Source organism: Elgaria multicarinata, chromosome 17 (assembly GCF_023053635.1).
Source record: "Elgaria multicarinata webbii isolate HBS135686 ecotype San Diego chromosome 17, rElgMul1.1.pri, whole genome shotgun sequence".
NCBI lineage: Eukaryota > Metazoa > Chordata > Lepidosauria > Squamata > Anguidae > Elgaria > Elgaria multicarinata.
The window spans coordinates 28,707,919-28,727,805 of record NC_086187.1 but is presented as its reverse complement, the minus strand read 5'-3'; the positions used below and the strand labels follow the sequence as shown (position 1 = coordinate 28,727,805).

The 19,887-nt window shown below is 51.6% G+C and overlaps 1 protein-coding gene across 2 annotated transcripts in view; it reads left to right on the top strand.

Moving 5' to 3' along the window:
* MYH11 (myosin heavy chain 11) overlaps window positions 1-19,887 on the top strand; it is a 67,200-nt gene that overhangs the window by 36,447 nt on the left and 10,866 nt on the right. For both annotated transcript variants that reach the window (XM_063143368.1, XM_063143367.1), the window contains 19 exons: window positions 953-1,067; window positions 1,882-2,075; window positions 2,496-2,617; window positions 3,728-3,797; window positions 4,523-4,683; window positions 6,697-6,805; window positions 7,901-8,032; window positions 9,382-9,588; window positions 10,072-10,209; window positions 10,895-11,190; window positions 12,682-12,894; window positions 14,149-14,293; window positions 14,393-14,599; window positions 15,007-15,111; window positions 15,441-15,593; window positions 16,328-16,576; window positions 18,247-18,459; window positions 18,936-19,148; window positions 19,488-19,649. In XM_063143368.1, the coding sequence (XP_062999438.1) occupies window positions 953-1,067; window positions 1,882-2,075; window positions 2,496-2,617; window positions 3,728-3,797; window positions 4,523-4,683; window positions 6,697-6,805; window positions 7,901-8,032; window positions 9,382-9,588; window positions 10,072-10,209; window positions 10,895-11,190; window positions 12,682-12,894; window positions 14,149-14,293; window positions 14,393-14,599; window positions 15,007-15,111; window positions 15,441-15,593; window positions 16,328-16,576; window positions 18,247-18,459; window positions 18,936-19,148; window positions 19,488-19,649 (3,204 nt within the window). The remainder of the gene's footprint in view (window positions 1-952; window positions 1,068-1,881; window positions 2,076-2,495; window positions 2,618-3,727; window positions 3,798-4,522; window positions 4,684-6,696; window positions 6,806-7,900; window positions 8,033-9,381; window positions 9,589-10,071; window positions 10,210-10,894; window positions 11,191-12,681; window positions 12,895-14,148; window positions 14,294-14,392; window positions 14,600-15,006; window positions 15,112-15,440; window positions 15,594-16,327; window positions 16,577-18,246; window positions 18,460-18,935; window positions 19,149-19,487; window positions 19,650-19,887) is intronic.

Here is a 19,887-nt window from a genome sequence, read left to right as displayed (position 1 = left end):
GCAGACAGCTCCTCTGACCTGTAAGCCATGCCCTTGTGCCAGCAGGGCGGGACAGCACCGCCTGCTAAGGTGACGCTTCCGTGGCCTCCACCTTTCCGAAACACTCCCAAGTTCCCAGAGAACCAGCAGCTTCAAAGCCACAACAGAGAGTAGAATCATAGAATAGTAGAGTTGGAAGGGGCCCACAAGGCCATCGAGTCCAAACCCCTGTTCAGTGCAGGAATCCACCCTAAAGCATCCCTGACAGATGGTTGTCCAGCTGCCTCTTGAAGGCCTCTAGGATGGGAGAAGAGCCCACAACCTCCCTAGGTCATGGGTTCCATTATCATACTGTTGTAACAGTCAGGAAGTTTTTCCTGATGTCCAGCTGGAATCTGGCTTCGTTTAACTTGAGCCCGTTATTCCGTGTCCTGCACTCTGGGAGGATCGAGAAGAGATCCTGTCCCTCCTCTGTGTGACAACCTTTTAAGTATTTGAAGAGTGCTCTCATGTCTCCCCTCCATCTCCTCTTCTCCAGGCTAAACATGCCCAGTTCTTTCAGCCTCTCTTCGTAGGGCTTTGTTTCCAGACCCCTGATCATCCTGGTTGCCCTCCTCTGAACACGCTCCAGCTTGTCTGCGTCCTTCTTGAATTGTGGAAGCAAAACTCTAGATGAGGCCTAACCAGAGAGAAAGAAGCTTGCAGAGACATTTGACATTCTATAACTATTCTTAATCAATCTACTTACATTCTACCAGGCCTCTGGCCTTGTACCCATAACTGACAAAATGGCCCTGTGCAGGCCAGAGTGGTAGAGGCCAGGAGGACCCCTTCCCATGCCATTCCGCTGAGCCTAGAGACCGGCCCCCTGCCGTTGCCTCGCGTTGACACAGTCACGGGCCCCGTCTGAGTTGTCAAGTGGAAACGCGTAGTAGTGATAAAAAAACGCGGTGTTTTTTGTTTTTCCTTGAAGGTCAACTACAACGCAACCGCTTGGCTGACCAAGAACATGGATCCCCTCAACGATAACGTGACGTCCTTACTGAATCAGTCCTCCGAGAAGTTTGTGGCGGATCTCTGGAAAGACGGTAGGGACGTGATGTGTGCATGCCTCTAGCCACCCCTATACCGCCCGTACCTGAGTTCATCCTCTGGCAAACTGCATCCACCTTTCCTGGATATAAGGAGCATTTCCCAAATGACATAGAACAGCCTTTGCAAACCAGGTGGCCTCCAGAGGTGTTGGACTACAACTCCCATCATTGGCTGCACTGGCTGAGAATGATGGGAGGTTTTGTCCACACATCTGAAGGGCACCTGGTTGGGGAGGACTGAGAATGAAATGTCAAACAATTTCAGCTCACCAGACATTGAGTCCCCTGCTCCCCATGGCCACCCGGGGTACAGCCTCGTTTGTCTTGGAGCGTTTCTACACGAGGCTGTTAACCCGCTCCATCTAGTTTTGGTTTCGTCGCAGAATCGAGATCTGAGCGCTACGTGAGGTGCGTTTTCTTTCCTGCTTTTCTGCCACATAACCTCTAGGTGGCAGTGTGGTAGAGCAGAATACTGCAAATTCACAAGAGGAAATCATGCTTTCTTTCGCATTCACAATTAAAAGCCACATTTCCCCTGCTCTAAAAAAACCTCGCTGAAAGTGCTGGTTAGACACAGAAGCAAAACTGCAGGGTCGCCCTGTCCTCTAAAGAACCCGTAAACAACCGTGAGTAGGGAATGAATGAGCGCCGAATAAATGCCTCGGGGGAAACAGTTCCGAGAGACCCTAAAAGCCAAACCTATTCCTGGCACGTTTCAGCGGTGCCAGAGAAGCCAGAAGGAGCTCCTTAGCGTCCCGTGTGAAATAACCCCCCTGGCTGCTCGCTGACGGCCTTCATTGTATTGCAGTGGACCGCATTGTGGGGCTGGACCAGGTGGCCAAGATGTCCGACAGCGCCCTCCCGAGCGCTTCCAAGACCAAGAAGGGCATGTTCCGGACGGTCGGGCAGCTGTACAAGGAGCAGCTGACGAAGCTCATGACCACCCTGAGGAACACGAGCCCCAACTTCGTCCGCTGCATCATCCCAAACCACGAGAAACGGGTCAGTTCCACCGTGCAGCCGCAGCACAGTCGTTCCTCGCGATCAAACATTCTTACGCTGTCCTTCGTTTTCATTTATCGATTTATTACATTTCCGTACCGCCCAATAGCCGAAGCTCTCTGGGTGGCTCAGTAACCCCCCCAGGGCTTCCAGCCTTCCCCAACCATGCGCCCTCCAGATGTGCGGGACCTCATTTCCCATCGCTCTCCGCCAACAAGGCATGCTGGCTGGGGATGGCTGGCGTTGCAGCCCGTCACATCCGGAAGATGCCAGGTGGGGGAAGGCTGATTTATGGAATTCGGGGTGTGTGTGTGTGTTTTTACCCTGCTTTTCCATTCCAGAACCAAATTCCAAAGTTGCCATGATGCAAATGCCTCCGGCCTCCCTGCTAAGAAATGTAACGTTCTCCCTGTTTTATAGTCCGGGAAACTAGACGCCCACTTGGTGCTGGAGCAACTGAGGTGTAACGGCGTGTTGGAGGGGATCCGCATTTGTCGCCAGGGCTTCCCGAACAGAATCGTCTTCCAGGAATTCCGGCAGCGGTAAGAGAAATAAAGCGGTGCGCGTGTGCGTGTGACACTCGGGAAGCAAAGTGATTTGGCAGCGAGGCCCGCATGCACGGTGGCACACGCTGCAGACGCCTGGACTGCTGCAGCATCACAAACCCGGCTTAGAGGAATAAGCCTGGTCAGGCAGGGAAGCGGTGGGGCCCAATCCACGGGGGAAATTCTCCCTTGAAATGAACGGGGAAAAGGGCAAGAGCACCGTGGCGTTGGGTTGGCCCCTTGACTAGGAGAACAAAGAACTTGGGGCTGTTCTTGGAGGAATGCTGAAGGCATAAAATGTCTCCAGAGCATTGGCACCACAACTGATAAGGCCCTGTTGCTTACGATCACATGTTGATTTCTGTCAGGGCTCAACCTTTGGATCGGAAAGTGTCCCTCTACACACTTGTCTGTTTTGAAAATATTTGTACATTCATCTGTTTTGAAGTTTTGCATCCTGCCATTTTTCCGTGCAGGGAACTCTAAAGCAGTGAGCTGTGTGCAGATATGAATAACCAAGGCAGTATGAAACTACGTGATCTAAAATACTGTATGATAGCAGACATAATGTGCTATCAGTTTGGCTTCCTCAAAAGGCCTCCTTAAAAAACCAGGTCTTCAGCAGGTGCTGGAGGCATATAGTGATGGGGCCATGGGGACCTCTGTGGCGCTACGACCAAAAAGGCCCTGTTCCTTATGCTCACCTCCTGAACCTCATTTGATGAGGTGACCCAAAGCAGGACTTCAGAGGTGGAAAAGAGTGCACAGGACAGCCCATATGGGAATTGATGATCCTTGGGACTCCGGTTTCTCGCCATTTAGGGCTATTGAAGTAAGATCCAGCTTCTTGAATTTGGCCTATAAACAAATAGGTAACCAGTATAAATTGGGTAGGGCGGGAGTTATATGTTCTGTCCAGCCCCACCTATACAATAGTCTGGCAGCAACAGTTTGGACCAGTTGAAGTTTCCAGGCCCTTTCCAAGGACAGGCCCACATTGAGTGTGCTCACAGTCATCTAGTTTTTGAGGTTACTGAATAATGCTGAACCCACATGGGATGATGTTGCAGGATTTTCAATACTGTTTTCATCGTACTTTCTCCACAGCTATGAAATTCTTGCTGCAAACGCCATTCCAAAAGGATTTATGGATGGGAAACAGGCGTGTATCCTCATGGTGAGCCCAGTCCATCTGTCACACTTTTTTAATGTGCCTCCTTTCACTTTGTTTATGTAACTTGGTTTTCTGTTCTTTCTCCCCAGTATCACAGGACTCTCCTTTCACTTTCCTTTTCCTCTTCTCTTTCCCTTCTTTTCTTGTTTCATTTCCTTTGCCTTTTATTTTCTCTTCAGTGTTATCCTTTGGGTATTCTTCTCTGGACCAATGGGTTGGTTTTTTTTATTATTATTTATTTATCTTTTCGGCACACTGCATGTTCTGAATTCATTTGTACCTGGGTATTTTAATGCGCATGAATAAATACACGTTTTTAAAACATAAATGCGCATTGAGATGTTCTGTGGCTGTTGTAGGATTACCAACTTTCTTTCTGCCTGGGCTTCTGTGCCTGGAATAATTACATGACAAGCAGAAGTTCAGGAAGGGATGCTGTTCCTGGTCGGCAGCTGCAGCGGAGGGCAAAATTCGACCTGCTGGATTTCTGCCCATCAGGCAGGTGTTAAAGCAGCCTTCCTCAACCTGGGGCGCTCCAGATGTGTTGGACTGCATCTCCCAGAATGCCCCAGCCTGGCTGGGGCATTCTGGGAGTTGTAGTCCAACACATCTGGAGCGCCCCAGGTTGAGGAAGGCTGTGTTAAAGGCACAGGTGCTCTGCCTGATGGCTAAACTTATTATGTTGTTGAAACGGTGGACTACAGATTGGCGTCTTTTCATCCCAACAGATCAAAGCCCTGGAACTTGATCCCAACCTGTACCGGATTGGCCAAAGCAAGATCTTCTTCAGAACCGGCGTCTTGGCTCACTTGGAGGAGGAGAGAGACCTGAAAATCACAGATGTCATCATCACTTTCCAGGCTCAGAGTCGAGGCTACCTGGCACGAAAGTAAGGCTGTTCCCCAAGAAGCCGACGTGGCCCCGGCCTGCAACGGGGTGGGAAACACAGGGTTAGCCCAAAATGCCAGGTACTTTCCCTAGGAGACAGCCACAGAGTCCCAAGCCAGGTACAACACACCTTTATTTCTGATCACAGTCGGCCGAGTGCGTGACTCTCTCTAGCTAAGCGCTGGGAAGAGAGTAACTCGTGGGTTATTTTGCAGCTTCTTATATAGTAAAATGACTTACATTGTGACATACATTATAGTTTCATGTCAGCGCATTCCTACAAAGACAGGATATAGAATTTTGTTCGAGCTGCTCAGTTATTAACTCATGGTGGGGGCTGTTCATAATTTCAGCAACTAAAACAGAGCAAACAATGATTTTCCAAGCGTCTGTTTGTCAATCAGCTATAGCAGCCTTCCTCAACCTGGGGCGCTCCAGAGGTGTTGGACTACAACTCCCAGAATGCCCCATCCAGGGGGCATTCTGGGAGATGCAGTCCAACACCTCTGGAGCGCCCCAGGTTGAGGAAGGCTGAGCTATAGAGATAAGGTATCAACTATAGAAGGACAATGGTTCATGCGAGCAAAGGTCAATATACATCTTGGAGCATCTTGTGATTAGAATACACATCAGCTGAATTCCTCATCCCTTAGTAAGCATGTTTCTCTCAAATGCAGAAGAGAGGGGTACATATGGAAACAGCAAAATATAGCTGAACATTGGCTCATTAACAAAGATGGGGTCCCCTTAGCTAACAACAGGAGTCAGACTCCCTCAGACGTGCAGTTCCTGTGGGCGCTGTGTGCTTGCAGGGCCATCCAGAGCCCAGTGTGCCCCCAGCAAAGACCACACATGCCTTGTGTCACGCAAAAGAACAGCGGGGTTGTTGTTTTTGAACAGCTCCTGCAAGAAAGGGGAGAGTTTGCAAAGCCAACGAATTTCTCCTGCTTCAGCTCTGGTTCAGGGGCAAGCTACTCGTTTGCAGGACCCCCAATGGGGGCGCTTTTGCAAAGCAAAGTCTTGCATGGCAGTGCCTAGGCTTAACGTGGCCTTCCCCAGTCTGGTGCCCTCCAAATAAGTTGGACTGCAACTCCCATAACTCCCAGCCAGCACAGCCAGTTATGGGAATTATCGGACTTGCAGTCCAACTTATCAAAAAACACCAGGTGGAGGAAGGCCCGCTTACTCACGGCAATTGTCCCGACCGAGGCCACCCTCCCTCTACCCAGCATCCTTTTGGAGAGGCACAATCGATACCCGCCATGGACCCGGCTGCCAGACAGTTCGCTGTCGCTGGGCCAAATTGTCGTTGTCGGTTTGGACTGTGGTTTTGTCTTTTGAGAACTGGTTTTTGTGTGACTTGCCATTTTGGGGGTTTCTGAAAGAAAAAAAAGATGGAAAGGTGGGGACTGGAAGTGTTAATAACTAAGTAGCTTGTGTGTGTGTGTGTGTGTGTGTGTGTGTGTGTGTGTGTGTGTGGCATTTATTATTATTATATTTATTTGTATCCCGCCTTTTGCCCAATACTGGGCCTCAAGGCGGCCTTACAAAATTTAAAACATACATTGTAAAACCGAGGAAAAGAAATGTACAAAAAAAAACCCCACCAATATTAAAACATAAGCGTTTAAAATACACGACAAAATTATAAGTTATTAACATAGATGGAGGGCCAGATTATTCTTCAAAGTCCTGCTGGAACAAAAAAGTTTTAGCCTGCCTCCGAAAGCCCATCAAAGATGGAGCCAGTCTAGCTTTCCCGGGAAGAGAGTTCCAGAGCACCGGAGCAGCCACCAAGAAGGCCCTAGATGGGCAAAGGCTTAGGCAGGCTCCCCAGGGGTGTCTCAGGTCAAATGCTCCCTCCCTTGAAGCTACTACTACTCTTTTTTTAGGAAAAAAACCCCATTCTACGGGAGGTACCTGGGAGGCGGGGCCCTGTATTTTTGAAGGTTGGGCCAGGGTGCCTCGTCGTGACGCGAACGAAATGGCCACCTTGTGCTTTGATTTTGTCCAGGGCTTTTGCCAAGAGGCAGCAACAACTCACCGCCATGAAGGTCATCCAGAGAAACTGTGCTGCTTACCTGAAGCTGCGGAACTGGCAGTGGTGGAGACTCTTCACCAAGGTGAGTGCGTTCCTTGGCTAGGAAGCCGGCCTGGGTTTTCAGATTTTTAGGGGAGGCCCTCCTGTCCAGACCGATGCCTTCAGGGCCATGGTTGGGGGCGACGCAGGAGAGGGCCTTCTCGGTGGCCGCTCCCAGGGTGGGGAGCTCCCTGATGAGGGAGTCTTCGTTGGCTCCCTCTCTGCTCTCCTTCCAGCAACAGGCAAAGGCAGGTCTTTAACATGTAAGTGGGTCTGACCTGTTGGATGCTGGTTTTTTTCATTCTGTTATTGCTGTGTTTTTAATTTATTTGTTTTATGGTTGTTTTAGCCAAGTTTTCATTTTAATTTTTTTAAATTCCTGTTGTTAGCTGCCTTGAATGCCATTTCCTTGGTGGGAAGGCAGAGTACCAATAAACCAAACGAAATGGATGGTGGGCTGCTGTGCCCGGAGCCGTGGCATGCTTCAGCCCTTTCGGGGGGGGAGGGACCACAGCTCAGTGGCAGAGCAGAAGGTCCCGTGTGGAGTCTGTGGGTGCTCCGGTCAAAAGGATCTTGGGGAGGAGGGCGGGGAAAGAGGACTAGAATGACATAAAACATAAAACAGAGGATGCTGGCATATACTGAGTCAGACCACACGTCCATCAGGCCCAATATTGTCGACACTGACCGGCAGCCACAGCTCCCCAGGGTTTCAGGCAGGAGTTTTTCCTAGTTCTACCTAGAGATGCTGTCGGGGGTCGAATCTGGGACCTTCTACATCAGCCTTCCTCAACCTGGGGCGCTCCAGATGTGTTGGACTGCATCTCCCAGAATGCGGCATTCTGGGAGTTGTAGTCCAACATATCTGGAGCGCCCCAGGTTGAGGAAGGCTGTTCTACATGCACAGCACAGGGGCTCTTCTGCCACTGAGCTACGGACCCTTTGCCAGATGGACAAAGAGCCTGACCTGAATTCAGGCAGCTCCCTGTCCTGCTCCCATGGACTGTACGGTTGCCCGTTGATTTAAGTCTAGACATCCAAGTCCTGACTTTGGGAGCTGGAATCAATTACTTTTTTTTTTTAATGGTTGGTGTGTGCTAAAAAGTTTGAGGAATGACCCCAAATTCTTGGCTTTCAGGTGAAGCCGCTGCTACAGGTCACCCGGCAAGAGGAAGAAATGCAGGCGAAAGATGAAGAGCTCAAGTCGATCAAGGAACGGCAAATCAAGGCAGAGAGCGAACTGAAGGAGCTGGAACAGAAGCACAGCCAGGTGAGGGCCAACGTCGGGAGAGCGCCTGGGGCTGGGGGGGCTTCTTTGCCCCGTAGTGCTGGCTCAGGACACGATGGCCCCCCTCTCTCAAAATACTAGAGCCCAGCGGGTTCATTATCCCATGAATCCGATGGGTGGGCGATTCAGGACAGATAAAAGGAAGGGCTTCTTCACACAGCAGAGAGTTAAACTATGGAACTCACTACCACAAGATGTAGTGATGGCCACCCATTTGGATGGCTTTGAAAGGGGGTTGGATAAATTCCTAGAGGAGGCAAAGTCTATCTATGGCTACTAGCCCTGATGGCTGTGTGCTATCTCCAGTATTTGAGGAGATAAGCCTGCATGCACCAGTTGCTGGGGAACATGGGTGGGAGGGTGCTGTTGCACCATGTCCTGCTTGTTGATCCCTGATCAACGGCTGGTTGGCCGCTGTGTGAACAGAGTGCTGGACTAGATGGACCCTTGGTCTGATCCAGCATCAGGGCTCTTCTTAGGTTCTTATGTTCTTCCGTTGATCGGAATCCACTTTGTGCCTGCCGTGTAACCAGGACAGGGGATTAAAAACAAAACAGAACCCTACAACCTGAAGGTTAACTTGCATCCGCATGCATTTCCTTGGTTCCCATAATGTCTTCTGCCTCGATACACCTGGGGAGGGACAGTGAGCTCTGCCAATCAGTGCAGCTCCCTCCCACCCCTCCCCCAACTTCAAAAAGTCTCGTTCAGCCATCGCTCTTGGCTCCTGGAAGTTTGGCAGGGATTGTCCTTGCACTTTGTTCCAGCCATGAGGGCCAGGAACTTGCTTTTTTTAAAAAATGAACACCGCTGTCCCCTAGAGGCAGGATGCAGTAGCCGGCGTCTTGGCCTCGAGTCGGAGTCAGAGATGCACGTAGTCCTGTGTGTATAGTAACCCCAACGTGGTAGCTGGCCAAACATCTGATGTCCCAGCGCAAGGGTGCAGAGCCTCTTCCAGTCCCTGCACCAAATGCAGTTTTGGGCCGGCATTCCCGTGGTGGGCTTGCTGAAGGCGAAAGGGGCAAGGGCGGCGTTCCCCCCAAATACCAGCATATTTTAGCTTAAAATTCCTGCTGCCAATAACGCTGCCGTAGGAGAAGCATTTCAACCTTTTAGGAAAACTGCCCCAAAGCCCAGAAATCGCCAAAGGATTGGTGGTCAGGGAAAGGGGTGGGGCTTTCTGGAGATCCCCAGAGAGCCAGAATTGGCCCCCAGGCGAAGGGCCTGCACCCCTGATCCAGCCGTGCCGGATGCCCAAGGTCGTCCCAGGCAAAAGCGCTGCCCGAGAGTTCACCTTGCGCTTCGCCCTCGGGCCTCTTGCTTTTGCCCAGCTGTCCGAAGAGAAGAACCTGCTCCAGGAGCAGCTCCAGGCCGAGACGGAGCTGTACGCGGAGGCGGAGGAGATGCGGATCCGCTTGGCCGCCAAGAAGCAAGAGCTGGAGGAAATCCTGCACGAAATGGAGGCCCGGATCGAGGAGGAGGAGGACCGCGGGGCGCAGCTGCAGGCGGAGAAGAAGAAGATGCAGCAACAGATGCTGGTACCCGAGCTTCTGCGTTCCGCTGAGGCCTGGGGAGGGAAAAGCCCCGTGACGCTCTGGGAGGGGGCGATAAAGCAGGGAGGCCTGGAGCCTTGGGTAGCTCTGGAATGAAGGCTTCCCCCTGGCTCCCTCCCAGCTTCAGAGGAGGAAAGGGTGAGGACGGGGAGGGGGGAGACTAAAACAAGGGTAGAATCTGCGCGGTCTGGACCCCCCAAGGACCTCAGCCCTGGGCAGGGGATGAAGGAGGGGCTCCCCCCCGCTCCCACCGGCCCATAGAGCGGAGAGGTGAATTTGCGCAGCACAAAACGCTTGTAGAGCCCTTGGTGGGGTTCAGGCAGACCTCAAGGGCTGGCGAAAGGCTGTGCTGGAAGCAGAGGCGAGGGGACCTTTGGGTGGTCTTTGTAGCTTCTGCGGTGATAATTGTCTCCAAAGTTCACGTTCCCCCCCCTTTTTTTTTTGTGCTTCTCCCCCTCCCCCAAAAAGGAACTTGAGGACCAGCTAGAAGAAGAAGAAGCCGCAAGGCAAAAGCTGCAGCTGGAGAAAGTAACTGCAGAGGCCAAGATCAAGAAGATGGAAGACGACATCCTCATGATGGACGATCAGAACAACAAGCTCACCAAGGTCTGTGCGGAGCGGCCCCCTTTCTTTGGCCCCCCTACTGGCTTCCGTGGTTGAGGCCAGGTGACGAGGCAGGAAAAGCCTCGCCTGGAAGCACGGCCATGGTCCAACAGGAGCAGCGGCAGCAATCCCCCTCCCTCCCTCCCTCCCTCCACATGCACAAGCAGGCAGACATTTAGGCGGTTAGAATCCCTGCTCTGTAACGCGGATCCTCTGGCCAACGCCGCGTGTGGCTCACAGGGCGCAGCTGGTCGTTGGCTCCGCTCCCTGAGCCGCCATTTTGCCCAGGGCTCCAGTTGGCGGGCCTTGAGGTTTTGGCAGCAGGCAAAAGAATTCCTGCCGGTGTAACATCAGCCAACGCTTTAGGCGAAGCGCTTCGCCCATTGCAATGCGTTTATTGCCGGATCTGCAGCATCCCTGTGAAGCTGGTTCGGTTGAGGGGGATTTGCCTGAGGCCGACCTGTGAGAGGACTAGGACCGTTGAAGCCAGGACCGTTTGCAGCTGGGCATCCACGGCTCCGTGGAGAGAGAAGGCCTTTATGCCGCTGATGCTCCTCTTGGTGGCAGTGCGGTGTGGGCAGATGGCTGGCACCGCTGAGTTTTGGGTATGATCAGGTGAACTAAGTGTCATCCAGATGTCAGGCTCATGAGACGAGTCACTCCTCTTTCTTTCTGCTCTTCTCTGCAGGAAAGAAAACTCCTCGACGAGAGAATCAGCGATTTGACGACAAACCTCGCGGAAGAGGAGGAGAAAGCCAAGAACCTCACGAAACTGAAAAACAAGCACGAGTCGATGATTTCGGAACTGGAAGTGCGCCTGAAGAAGGAAGAGAAATGCCGGCAAGAACTGGAGAAAATGAAGCGGAAGCTGGAGGGCGACTCAAGCGACCTCCACGAGCAGATCGCCGACCTCCAGGCCCAGATCGAGGAGCTGAAGATGCAGCTGGCCAAGAAGGAGGAAGAGCTCCAGGCCGCCCTGGCCAGGTGGGCTGCTCTTGAGACCGGCTCGGCTCAGGCCGCGGGTGCTTGAGGCTGCGCAGGTGACAAAACGGGGCTTCAGGAGGCTGGAGGGGGCGACGGAGAACGGCCGTGGCCTGCAAGGCACGTGTTCGTGTTTCATAGAATAGCAGAGTGGGAAGGGGCCTACAAGGCCATCGAGTCCCACCCCCTGCTCAGTGCAGGAATCCACCCTAAAGCATCCCTGACAGGTGGTTGTCCAGCTGCCTCTTGAAGGCCTCTAGTGTGGGAGAGCCCACAACCTCCCTAGGTAACTGGTTCCATTGTCGTACTGCTCTAACAGTCAGGAAGTTTTTCCTGCTGTCCAGCCGGAATCTGGCTTCCTGTAACTTGAGCCCATTATTCTGTGTCCTGCACTCTGGGAGGATCGAGAAGAGATCCTGGCCCTCCTCTGTGTGACAACCTTTTAAGTCTTTGAAGAGTGCTATCATGTCTCCCCTCAATCTTCTCCTCTCTAGGCTAAACATGCCCAGTTCTTTTAGTCTCTCTTCATAGAGCTTTGTTTCCAGACCCCTGATCATCGTGGTTGCCCTCCTCTGGACACACTCCAGCTTGTCTGCGTCATTATTATTATTATTATTATTATTATTATTATTATTATTATTATTTATTTATTTATTTATATAGCACCATCAATGTACATGGTGCTGTACAGAGTAAAACAGTAAATAACAAGAATTGTGGAGCCCAGAACTGGACGCAATACTCTAGATGAGGCCTAACCAGAGCCGAATAGAGAGGAACCAGTACCTCATGCGATTTGGAAGCTATACTTCTATTAATGCATCCCAAAATAGCATTTGCCTTTCTTGCAGGCGTATCGCACTGTTGGCTCATATTCAGCTTGCGATCTACAACAATTCCAAGATCCTTCTCGTTTGTAGTATTGCTGAGCCAAGTATCCCCCATCTTGTAACTGTGCGTTTGGTTTCTATTTCCTAGATGTAGAACTTGGCATTTATCCCTATTAAATTACATTCTGATGAGGTCTTCGCTCAAGCCAGTTTGCAGGTCTCAGTTGCACTCCAGGCAGTATGTGAGGAAAGCCAAAACGAGCCATTTTCGGCCCACCCCCACCTCTCAGTGACCCCTCATTACTGCAATAGCTCAGAAGACGTGGTTTGTAGGTAGACATTTCCAGGTTTGATCCCGGCTATTTCCAGTGTCCAGTGAGAGAGGAGCAGAGTGCTGGAGCAGAGTGAAATTGACTGAACCAAAATGGAATGTGCAATCTGGTCTAGCCCATTTTCCCCACTCCACTGACCTGTATTGGAGTAGGAGTGGAAATGGACACAATTGGAAATGTACCATGAAAAGGCTTCTCTCCCGCTTCTGTTACCAAGTTTTTGTCCCCTCCTGTTCCCCTGCAACAGTTAATCCAATATGCCTTTTGACAAATGTATATACTGTTAAGTTAGTCTTTATTTATTTTTAATTTAGTTTTTAATTCCTCACCAGGCTTGAGGATGAAATAGGCCAGAAAAACAATGCCCTGAAGAAAATCCGTGAGTTGGAAGCTCACATCTCCGACCTCCAAGAGGACCTGGATTCTGAACGGGCCGCCAGGAACAAAGCCGAAAAGCAGAAGCGGGACCTGGGTGAGGAGCTGGAGGCGCTGAAGACAGAACTAGAAGATACCCTGGACAGCACGGCCACCCAGCAAGAGCTCAGGTGGGGCGACAGAGTCCCTCCTATGCATGGGCCCACGGTCCGTGCTGGTTTGCGAGTGGTGAAGGGGAGACGCGCAGGCCAGAATCGTCTGCGCTGTGGAGGGAGGAATGGGGAGACACCATAGGGAGCGTTCTTCAACGGTCTCCATGAAGTCACCCCTTCTAATCATTTGTCTCTAGAGATGGCCACACGAGCAATGCTCGGAATCGCTAGGACTCTCCAAATATCGTCTTGTCACTCGCTTTGGGTCTGATTCCCATTTGCATTTGTGGTCGCTTCTCGCTCTGCAGGAACAGGAAACTTGCGCAAACCAAGCTGAAATCGAATGGGAGATTTGCGCAAATCTCCCCAAATTTGCGCAAATTTCCTCCATACACTAAACCAGGGCTGATTCATTCTACAGAGGATGTGTGTGCAAATTAGGAAATTTTCACAAATTGAACTGGGAATCAGGAACGAGATGAACCCAAACACACATTCAACAGTTTGTGAACATTTTTGGCTCGTTTTCGGAGCCTCAAATAGGTCATGCTTGCATGTTTTGCAAGCAAAACGAAATTCTCACACACCCATATTTGTATTTTTCCCTTCTGTCTGAAGATGACCCCTAATACGGTGCCCCAAAGCATCATTTCTCTGGTTCCAGCACAAAGCCTTCCTGCCCCATGATCCCTCATTGCCTGTTCTGAAAACCTGAACCATGTGGCTGGCTTGGGGATGTTGGGAGTTGTAGTTCAACACATCGATCCAGATTCCAGGTTGAGGAAGACTGGCATAGAGCTTTCACAGACTACAGTCCAAAGCTTATGTCATAATAAATGTGTTAGCCTTTATAGTACTGGAAGACTCTTCGTTGTCTTTAATACAGGAAGTTTTAAAAACACGGCCCCAGAGTAAGGGGCAAGTGGGTAAGAAAACCGCAATTATATTTATATATTTTATGACCAATGGCAATGAAAGCTCCCCTGACTGAAGAGAGTCATTCTCTGCCCAAGGAGTGTGGGACAGACTGTCCCCAAAGGAAATCCATTGAAAATACGGAACACATCCACAGCAATTCATAAATTCAGCTTCAGAGATTACAGTTCCTGTTTAGTCATTTCGACTGAAGCCTCCCACAGCCTCTGCTGTTGTAACTGTGGCATGAGCACTTACATAAATGGCTTTGTCTTCATTACTGGTGTACTCGGATGTTAGAAAACAAGATTAAATACGATTGCCCCCGTTTCATTCCCGCTTGTGTTGGTGTCTCAGAGCCAAGAGGGAACAGGAAGTGACCGTCTTGAAGAGAGCTCTGGACGAGGAGACCCGGACCCATGAAGCTCAGGTCCAAGAGATGAGGCAGAAGCACACGCAGGCCGTGGAGGAGCTGACGGAGCAGCTGGAGCAGTTTAAGCGGGTAATTGGGAAGCGAGCGGCCAGATGTGCCGGGCTGCCATCCCGGCTTTGCTTAGGGGACCTTTCGGAGGCAGGGCTTTGACTCCCTTTGTGCTTCTAGGCCAAAGCCAACTTGGACAAGACCAAGCAGACGCTGGAGAAAGACAATGCTGACCTGAGCAGCGAGGTCCGGTCCCTCAACCAGGCCAAGCAGGAGGTGGAGAACAAGAAGAAGAAGCTTGAAGTGCAGCTGCAGGAGCTGCAGTCTCGGTTCACCGACGGGGAGCGCGTCCGGACGGAGCTCAACGAAAAAGTCCACAAGTTGCAGGTGACGAAGGAGAGGCCGTTGCTCCCCACTCTGGTCCCTCGGCTTTCTCCGCTCCCCTGACGTCAAACTAGCAACTGCAAAGACATGCGCTGGTTGGGGAAGCCTGCTCCAAGTGGCTGAAGGTGTTACTGCAGGCTTTGACCACATGGACGCATTGCAATTAATTAAAATTAATGCGTTGTGAAAACCCAATAACCCCCATAATAGGCATGCCAAGTCCAGGTGCCCAGGGGTCAAGGTCCACGGTGCAGACAGAGAGACACACCCCCTCTCGGAGCCTTGTCGATCTATCGACTTGCGTCATCGCTGGAGGTCTCGGTTCTATCTTTATGGAGCGTCAGTAATGAAATCTTGGAAATGCAGCGAGCTGCAGTCCGGTCCGACGCAAATGCTGTCGTGTGTTCCAGGTGGAGGTGGAGAACGTCACGGGGCTGCTAAGCGAAGCCGAAACCAAGAGCATCAAGCTCACGAAAGACGTCGCCACGCTGGGCTCTCAGCTGCAGGACACGCAGGTAGGCGCTCCCGTGAGCCGCCCCACGGACCCTGAAAGGGGCCACTGGGGAGAACCCCCCGCGTGGCTAGTTGTCTTTTTTCCCCTCATGATTTTTTAAATTTTTTTTGAAATAAGGTTAACAAATAAAGGCAACAAAAAGAAGAAGAATGTTCATAATAATTAATCACACTCACTTAAAGCAACAAAGGACTTCACTAATCATAAATCTTAGTCTGTAATGGATATTTCTATGGAACATTTCCAATTAAATGCCCTAAGTAGGAGCTTAGGCCCCAACCGCCATTTTGTAGGTTTTCATTTCTGCCTTCCTGCCGCCCGGCGGTTCAGGAGCTGCTCCAGGAAGAAACGCGGCAGAAACTCAACTTGTCCACGAAGCTTCGCCAGATGGAGGACGAGAAGAACAGCCTGCAGGAGCAGCTGGAGGAAGAGGCGGAGGCGAAGCAGAACCTGGAGAGGCACATTTCGACGCTGAACGTGCAGGTTTGGACCCTGGCCCACGATGATCGGGGTGGCGGCGGGGGTGGGACTCGTCCTTTCCCCAGGGCTGGGGAGCGTCTTTCACCCCCGGAAGGCTGAATGCAAGTTTGGAGAAGCTGCCAGGGGCCCGCATTCCAACGGTGGGCAGGGCCAAAATACAAAATCTACCACCCTATTGTAGCGTACGGCCCTTCCCGCCAGGAGCAAAGCCACGGGGGAGGGCGTTCCTCCCCCTGCCTTTCACGTTTCATCTTCTGTGCCCCCTGTGAGGTAGAAAGGTGGTTGTTTTTCATTCCCATTTGCAGGTGGGAGGCTGAGAGATGGTGACCCAATGAGGGCTGTCCAGTGAGGCCCCGGGGAAGTTGGGTCTTTGGGGCCCACACCCAGTCATTTACTGGATGGCAAAATCAGCCATGGGAGTGGGAAGGGAACCCGGATCTTCCCTGCCTCCCAGCATCCTCTGTGATGTCGCAATAAATCTGGAGGCGCTCCTCTCTGACGTAATGGCTGCTTCTGTGGTGGCCTTCCAACGTTCACAAGGCAACGGAGGCCATGTTGGCTTTGTTTGAAGAAGCCCAAGAGGAGGGCGTTCAAAGAAGGATGGATCTGAGATGCACGCATCTCTACCTTCTCACGGGAACAAAGCTCGTTCCCCTGTTTGGGCCTGGGGGGCTTGTATCTGTTGGGTGGACTCTGGGCGTCCCGGCGGTTTACACTTCTCCGAATCCATCCTGCAGCTCTCCGACTCCAAGAGGAAGCTTCAGGAGTACATCGGCACCGTCGAAAGCATGGAGGAAGGCAGGAAGAGGCTCCAGAAGGAAGTCGAGGGCCTCACGCAGCAGTTTGAGGAGAAAGCCGCTTCCTACGACAAACTGGAAAAGACCAAGAACCGGCTCCAGCAGGAGCTGGACGATCTCGTGGTGGACCTGGACAACCAGCGCCAGCTGGTCTCCAACCTGGAGAAGAAGCAGAAGAAGTTTGACCAGGCAAGACTGTCGCTCCCTGCACGCTCCCCCTTCCTCAAGCCCCTGCAGTCCCATGCGCACTTTCCTGAGAGTAGGCCCCATTCGAAGGCAAGAGCGGGGCGGACTTCTGAGTCAGCAGGCATCATCGGACTGCGTAGCGATTTGGTGCCGAATATGAACGTATTCAGTGACCAACCCTGAATCCCCCTGGAGCTTTAAAAAGCCTTCCCAGGCTGAAGCTTTCCAAATGCAAGGGGCCACGACAGGAAATGCCCTCCTGTGCATCACAGGTTGAGAGGATTCAAAACTGAGCCTCCAAAAGATAAGGAGGGTCACCTCCAGATTTTGGATGCAAAATTTGTCCCATCATTAAACGTAAGCCAAGTTCCAAACTTTAGCAGTTTGAACATCCATCCAACTCAGTGAAGCATCTGCCTAATTCCCCTTTGAAATACATGGGACTTCCAAGTGCTTAAATGTTGGAGCGTGTCCGTTGTGGTTGGGAAGGGTGAGTGTGTTGAACCTATATGTGCTAAGGCTTCAGTGTTCAATCAATGAATTGGTTTTATTATTCTATTACAAAACCCTTTTGTTGGGCAAAAAAGATGCCCCTGATAAATCAGGCAGCAGATTTAGATAGAGAGATAGATAGATAGATAGATAGATCAAGTACTTAAAAAAGATACTGCAGAAGACCAGGGGCACCGTCTTACTGGAGTTCTCCCCCTTTTTCTCTCACTCAGAAGGAAATGCCTCTTCCAAGTGAGATCTGCTCTGAAACATCTAAAAATAAAGGAAATCTGCTGTTTGCTTGAGAACATTTTTTTTAGGACCATCGGAAGCTGCCTTGCATCAGGGCAGACCAGTAGGGCTCCCTGGGATCAGCAGGGTCTTTCCAGGTTCTCAGGGAAAGAGAGACCCTTAACAGCCCCCCCCCCCCCGGTCCCTGGTCCTTTTTCACTGCCAACTATCCTGGGGATGGCCCCTGGCCCCTCCTTGTGTGCAAACCCTATTCGATGGATTGACGAACAAATTGATACGATTAATTGTTCAGGCTACACCCTTTTACGTGCCCATCAAAATGCAGACTTTCCGCCAAAATCGGTAGCAAGTGGCAAGACTAAAGCAACATCTGCCCACGGCTGTCTTTTAAAGTGAGAGCCGCTGGGCAGAGGCTTGAAGTGGGCCTCATCCTCATCATCGCAACCACACTTAGCATACTGTGTACAGTTCTGGTCACCACTCTTAAAAATATATATTGTAGAGTTGGAAAAAGTGCAGAAAAGGGCAACTAATATGATCAAGGTGCTGGAGCAGTTCAACTGTGGAACTCACTTCCACAAGATGTGGTGATGGCCACCAATTTGGATGGCTTTAAAAAGGGGTTGGATATATTCCTGGAGGAGAAGGCTATCAAGGGCTACTAGTGATCTCTGGTATCGGAGGCAGTAAGTCTGTGTGCCCCAGTTGCTGGGGAACATGGGCGGGAGGGTGCTGCTGCGCACATGTCCTGCTGCTTGGCCACTGTGGGAACCGAAGGCTGGAGTGGATGGACCCTTGGTCTGTTCCAGCCTCAGGGCTCTTCTTACGTCCTCCTTCTTCTTCTTCTTCTTCTTCTTCTTCTTCTTCTTCTTCTTCTTCTTCTTCTTCTTCTTCTTCTTCTTCTTCTTCTTCTTCTTCTCCCTTTGCAGATGCTAGCAGAGGAGAAGAACATCTCTTCCAAATATGCCGACGAAAGAGACCGGGCGGAGGCTGAAGCCCGGGAGAAGGAGACGAAGGCGCTTTCGCTGGCCCGGGCCCTGGAGGAGGCCCTGGAAGCCAAGGAGGAGCTGGAGAGAACCAACAAATTGCTGAAAGCGGAGATGGAAGACCTCGTGAGCTCCAAGGATGATGTCGGCAAGAACGTAAGTTTCTCTCAATCTCTCCTCGTCCTTCTGAAACGACGTTATTCTCACGGAAACTGCGGTTAAGTCAACACCCCCTCCCCGCGCACAAATACAACTGGCAGTTGATTATCCCCCCCCCCCCAACGCTTTCTAGGTGGTTTTTCGTTTTTTTAAAAATGGAATTTTCTTTCCAAGTTGAAATCAAGTAAACATATTTCCAAGTTTTGCTTGTCATATTTATCCCCTCTTTTCTGCCAAGAAGTCCCCCCCCCCAAGTGGCCTGCAATTAAAATGCACAGCGTGGTGCAGTTCTACTGGGGGGGGGCTGTACGGCGGACCCCACTCGAGGCCTTGGCAGTCCGTGACGTAGAAGGTGCTGCAGACGGGCTCTGAGATGGACTCACGGTGAATTCCTGCTTCCAGCGTTTTGTATTCTTATTCTCTCTCCTCACTTTTTTCCTGCCTCTTTTGCCTCTTTGTTTTTTGGGGAAAAGGTTCATGACTTGGAGAAGTCCAAACGGGCTCTGGAGCAGCAGGTGGAAGAGATGAAGACGCAGCTGGAAGAACTGGAGGACGAGCTGCAAGCGACGGAAGACGCCAAGCTGAGGCTGGAGGTGAACATGCAGGCCCTGAAAGGCCAGTTCGAGAGAGACCTGCAAGCCAGGGACGAGCAAAACGAAGAGAAGAGGCGGCAGCTGCAGAAGCAGGTACGGGGTGCTGGGCGGGTGGCGGTGGTGGTGGTGGTTTCGTGACGTTGCTGAGGCAGGCTGCGCGTGACAGCCACGTTTGCAGGAGGAGGAGGAGGAGGAGGAGGAGGAGGAGGAGGACGGCCTTTCCTCTCAAGGCTTTTGCTTAGCCAAGCTCAAAAACCCGCCTTCTCAATCGCTCTTGAAGGCTCAAGCACAACGGAGCCTCGGGGCGCTTTTGATGGCTGGTGGCTGCTAGCTACCCAACAAGGGGAAATGGGGAGGGTTCCGCCCGGCGTGGCGGGCCTCTTTCCGTGCCTCCGTGAATCTCCCGCCACGGCTTCCCTTCCTGCATGTTAGCTCCATGAGATGGAAGTGGAACTGGAAGATGAGCGCAAGCAGCGAGGCCTGGCGTCTGCCGCCAAGAAGAAATTGGAGGTGGACCTCAAGGACCTGGAAGGCCAAGTGGACTCGGCCAACAAAGGCCGGGAGGAAGCCATCAAGCAACTGCGGAAGCTACAGGTTGGCAGGACCCGTTTGCCTTTTCCGGGGGCGGGGGCGGGGGGGCAGCAGCGTTCATCATTTCTGTGGCGCTCTTTGCTCTACAATGACATTGGGATTCAGAGGGTTGTTTTAGCGCTGGAGCAACCTTTTGAATCATTGCTAGCCTTCTCCTCCCCACCCCCAGGAACTTGTCCACAGAGAAGTCCTTCCTTTTATCTGTCCTACGAAAAAGGGGCAGGCATCAGAAACCCCCTCC